Consider the following 4,338-nt stretch of genomic DNA (forward strand, 5'->3'; position numbering starts at 1 on the left):
ACGAAACACATGATACGTCCATCGTTTAAAATTTAATTTAAAATTATAAATATAAGTCTTGGAAATTGGAATACAGTAAAGTAAAAAAATTCATTCCTCTTTTATTAATTCGCAATTATTGGTGATTTGAGATTTCCCATCAATGTTTTTGTTTCTTTTATTAAAAAAAAAGTTATTAATAATTGATGGAGACAGAATTAGTAAATTCCAAGAAGCACGAGGGCAACACAGTAACATCAAATCCAAATCACCCTCTTCTTATCTGCACCGCCACGCCCATTTCATCAATTACACTTCCAATTTCCCCAATCTCACCCAAATTTTCTCCCCAAAAGGAAAAATAATAATATCAAAATCTTTATCTTCTTCGGAAAACTCGACCGTCGCGGGCGCATATTGAAAATTAGGGTTATGATTTTCATTTTCTTGAACTAAGAAACCCCAAAGGGGAAAAGAAGAAGAAGAAGGGGGAAAACAAGAACAAGAAGAAAAACCGCTGCTTTATGATTGTTTCTTTGATCGCTCTGTTAATCTTGGTGGTGCAATCTTCCGCAGCGTTCCAAGACAACACGATGAAGGTTCATCCTGTTCCCAGAAAACGCAACATAAAAATCCAATTTGGCATGGATGGTCGGAACCCTATGTCCGAGGCTGAGGCTGAGGCCCTTCTGGGCATCGCCGGCAAGAAGTTACGGCGGCTCCCCCACGTCTTCAGCCGTGTTCTGGAGCTTCCCTTCCGCTCCGACGCTGACGTGGCTGTCGAGGAGGCTGCCGACTGCTTCCGCTTCGTTGCGGAGACCGACGGAATCGGCGATGTCAGGGCCCACACGGTGGAAATCCATCCCGGCGTGACCAAGATTGTGGTGAGGGACGGTGGCTCCGTTGAATTCAAGCTGGACCAGCTCGAGCTCGATATGTGGAGGTTTCGGCTGCCAGAATCGACGCGGCCGGAGCTCGCCAGTGCGGTATTTGCCGACGGTGAACTCATCGTCACGGTGCCCAAGGGCCACGATGAAGAACGGAGGGAGGATGGGGATGGTGATAGAGGTATGGGAGGTAGACTTGTGCTTGTACAGTGATGATGATGATTTCGATGATTCTTTTGTTAACATCTTGTTGCCTTCAAAATATGGCCTTAGTATGTGAGTTAGATTTCATGTTGTTGGAACTAGTTTCTTTATGAATTTGATTGTTGCTATCGTTGAATCAGGAAAAGAAATAGAAAAAAAAAAAAAAAAAGATGTTCTTTTTTCACATATTAAGAATGGTCTATATTCATGGCAATGGCAATTTATTAGTTATAACTGATTTTTTTCACTTTTTGCTATCTGCAGAATTCCATTCAATATGTGCCTGTACTTTTTGATTATCAATTAGTACATATCTGCTTCTTGGTAGATATCAATTTGGTTACTCTGATTGTGAGCTTAGTTAACTCCATTTCTGGGGATTGAATGCCTTTTTGGCTTTAAGTTGCACAAATTTTAGTGAGTTAACTACCATTATGCTCTCTGAAAGTTTATATTAACATTAATTTAGTCTCTGAAAAATAGAAGGTGACAACATTTTAGTCTCTGAAATCTGAATAATAGAAAGGGTAAATTACATAAAACCTCCTCCAACTTATATTTCTGTTCAAAAAGCCACCCGATACTCTCAATTGAACCAATTAACCCCCTTATACTTCAACATTAGATCAAGTAAACATATTTTATAACTTTAAGACAAAATACCCCTACCTTCAACCACGATGCCTCTCGCGGCTGCCTCCCGCAAATGACGCACAATAAAAACTAAACGAAACAAAAATTGATAGTCCTTAAAAAAAAATATAATCGGATACAAAGACTCACCCCTTATTTATCCCTTCAAAATGAATCCAAAGGATTTTGGCATGGTTGGTTCTATAATATATGCAGATGCACTCAAGAGCAAAACGAAAGAGAAATAAAATAAAATAACAGTGAGCTTCAAATATTTCACACGAATATGTTCAATTTTAGGTGCCTCTCAATAATAAAATTTTCTTCACGAATCTGGATCATAAACATTTATTGTAGTCCAGGCCATGGCATAAGGTGAAAGAAATTTTTACTTTCAGCTCAGAATTCAATTCAAACAGGGGAGGGAAGCTTTGCTTCTGACATTGATTTATGTTGAGAAAGCTGATGAGGTGGTTGTGGGTGACGGGTCATGGACTGAGGGTGATGGCTGGATTTGTAGCATCTACAATGATGAGGTGTGATGGGTCAGCTTTAAGCAACTATGTTTATATTTGCATAAGAGTTCTAACATTTGACTATAATGGGAAATAAGGAATGGTGATTCTAGGTAATGTGCAGGTGGCATAGCTACTTGTAGGTAAAATGAGAAAGGAACAACTGCGGCTATTGTAGATCAAGGGTGTTGTGTAGACAAGATCTGATTTGAAGCATCAGGGTATTGGTTGTTCAAGGTGAAGAATGACTACATTGAATGCAAAAAGCTACATATTTGGAGTGTGTTTTCTGCTTATTTTCTATTTGCAGTGCCAGATGGGGAGCGATATTGGTCGTCATGGGTATAGTAATGGAGTGAAGGTATGGGCATTTTTGTCTTGAAATTATTGAATATGTTTAATTGATTTAATGTTAAAGCGGAAGGGGGTTAATTGGTTCAATTGAGAGGAGGTTTTATGTAATTTGCCCTAATAGAAATATGGCATTTAGTTCTTCAATCATAGAAAATTGACATCAATTCAATCCTTTAATAATGATAAATGACAGTTATTTCGTTTCTCAACCATGCTGTTTATGCAATAAATAATTATCTTGACGTCACTTTCCATGATCATGGCAATGTTTGAATATTTAATGATGGGTGGAATTGAATAAAATTATCATATCATTTTTGGATTGGATATTTTATAGTGGAATGGAGTAAGTTTCTATTCCATTATTTGGGAAGTGGACTGATCACTGAAGTTAAAGAAGATTAGTGAATATGTTGGTTCCACCCCATGCTCCTCAAATTAGAGGAAGGAAAATGCATGTATTGGATGAAATGGAATTCTATCGTCTTGCATTCCATTTTAACCATTTTAAACAATTCAAACAATATAGCAACTAATTTGATTCTATTTCATTCCACTCCATTTCCATAATCTCAAACATAGGCTAAGGAACTATATTAATATTACCTATTTATGAGAAACTAAAATGATATCAAATCAACCTTTGACCAAAATGATTGTTTCTTCAATTTTAGCAAAACACTGATTTAATATTTGATGGAGGTATGCCAAACATATAAATGATCACCTCGTAAGACGGGAAATAGAGAAAGAAAAGGATGGAGGAAATTTTGTTGCTTTTCTGACTCCTAAATTTGGGTTGCTCTAGTCCACCTGCTCATAAAATAGTTAGTACTTAGTTCACGTATCAAGAGGTACCTCAAAATTGGGTTGCTTCATTTTGGTCAAAAGCATTAAGCATAATTCTTTGCATGACGTTTGAGACATCTTTGTGAAATAAAGTGTATCCGGGCATCATACTAGCGAAGAGTGTTTTCTTCTTCTCTTTTCTTTTTTCTTTTTTTCTTCCCTCAACAAAATTCAGTGGGGATGATTGTCTTCTCTCTGAATGGAGTGACTAGTGCAAGATTCTCTCAGTGATTTGCTTCTTGCATCGGCTATGTCCTCCCTGGGCAAACTCAAAATATATGCTTGGCCAGAGTTTGCTTATACACCTCGTGTTGTAGTTCATCAATAACTGGAAAATTATATTTGTAAACTATTTTCGTTTACAACTTCTTATAATTATTTTAATCGTTGATCTTTGCCAATGAATTGTTATTATTTTTGCAAATTAAATTCATTAATTAATTATTAATTTATAATAGATAATAACCGTTGATTGACGGAAATTAACGGTAATAGATTACTATACTATTTTTTGTTTCTTCGATGAATTTTTATAAGGGTTCTTCATTTCTGCTGTCATTGTTGATGAAAAAACTTGCAGCAAATATATTTACATAAGATACAGAGCCGGATCTTGAAATTCAAAAAAAATAAAAATTTTAAGATCCGAAACTGGATCCTGATGAAAGTAAATGTTACTGCAAATTTTCTGATCTGCAGCCACAATGAGAGCTATTAAAGCCTTTTTATAATATGTTATTAAATTTTAAAAGAATTCGATTTCTTCTATCGATTGATGAAAATTGTTATCAAAATTTTGAACTAATGATGGAGTAAAAACTCAAAAGCCATCTGGGGAGGGTAATAGAACAGGCACAGTACGGTGAGTGAGTAACTATTTTGCATGAAATGATCTGCGGTTGTCTTGTAAACCTTGT

At 36.1% G+C, this 4,338-nt stretch overlaps 1 protein-coding gene across 2 annotated transcripts; it reads left to right on the plus strand.

Annotated features, from left to right (window-relative positions):
* The first annotated feature begins 300 nt into the window (after positions 1–300).
* On the plus strand, positions 301–2,774 carry LOC133318200 (uncharacterized). Of its 2 annotated transcripts, none has more exons than XM_061520192.1 (2): positions 301–2,239; positions 2,332–2,774. In XM_061520192.1, the coding sequence occupies exon 1, from the start codon at positions 504–506 to the stop codon at positions 1,077–1,079; it is 576 nt and encodes a 191-aa protein (XP_061376176.1). In that variant the 5' UTR covers positions 301–503; the 3' UTR covers positions 1,080–2,239; positions 2,332–2,774. The 2 variants fall into 2 exon arrangements, with proteins under 2 accessions (XP_061376176.1, XP_061376175.1); XM_061520191.1 differs by having other exon boundaries at positions 2,343–2,774.
* Positions 2,775–4,338: the final 1,564 nt, after the last annotated feature.

This window comes from Gastrolobium bilobum, unplaced genomic scaffold (genome assembly GCF_033153095.1).
Source record: "Gastrolobium bilobum isolate Gb01-03AN ecotype WA unplaced genomic scaffold, APGP_CSIRO_Gbil_v1 utg9368, whole genome shotgun sequence".
In the NCBI taxonomy this organism is placed as follows: domain Eukaryota; kingdom Viridiplantae; phylum Streptophyta; class Magnoliopsida; order Fabales; family Fabaceae; genus Gastrolobium; species Gastrolobium bilobum.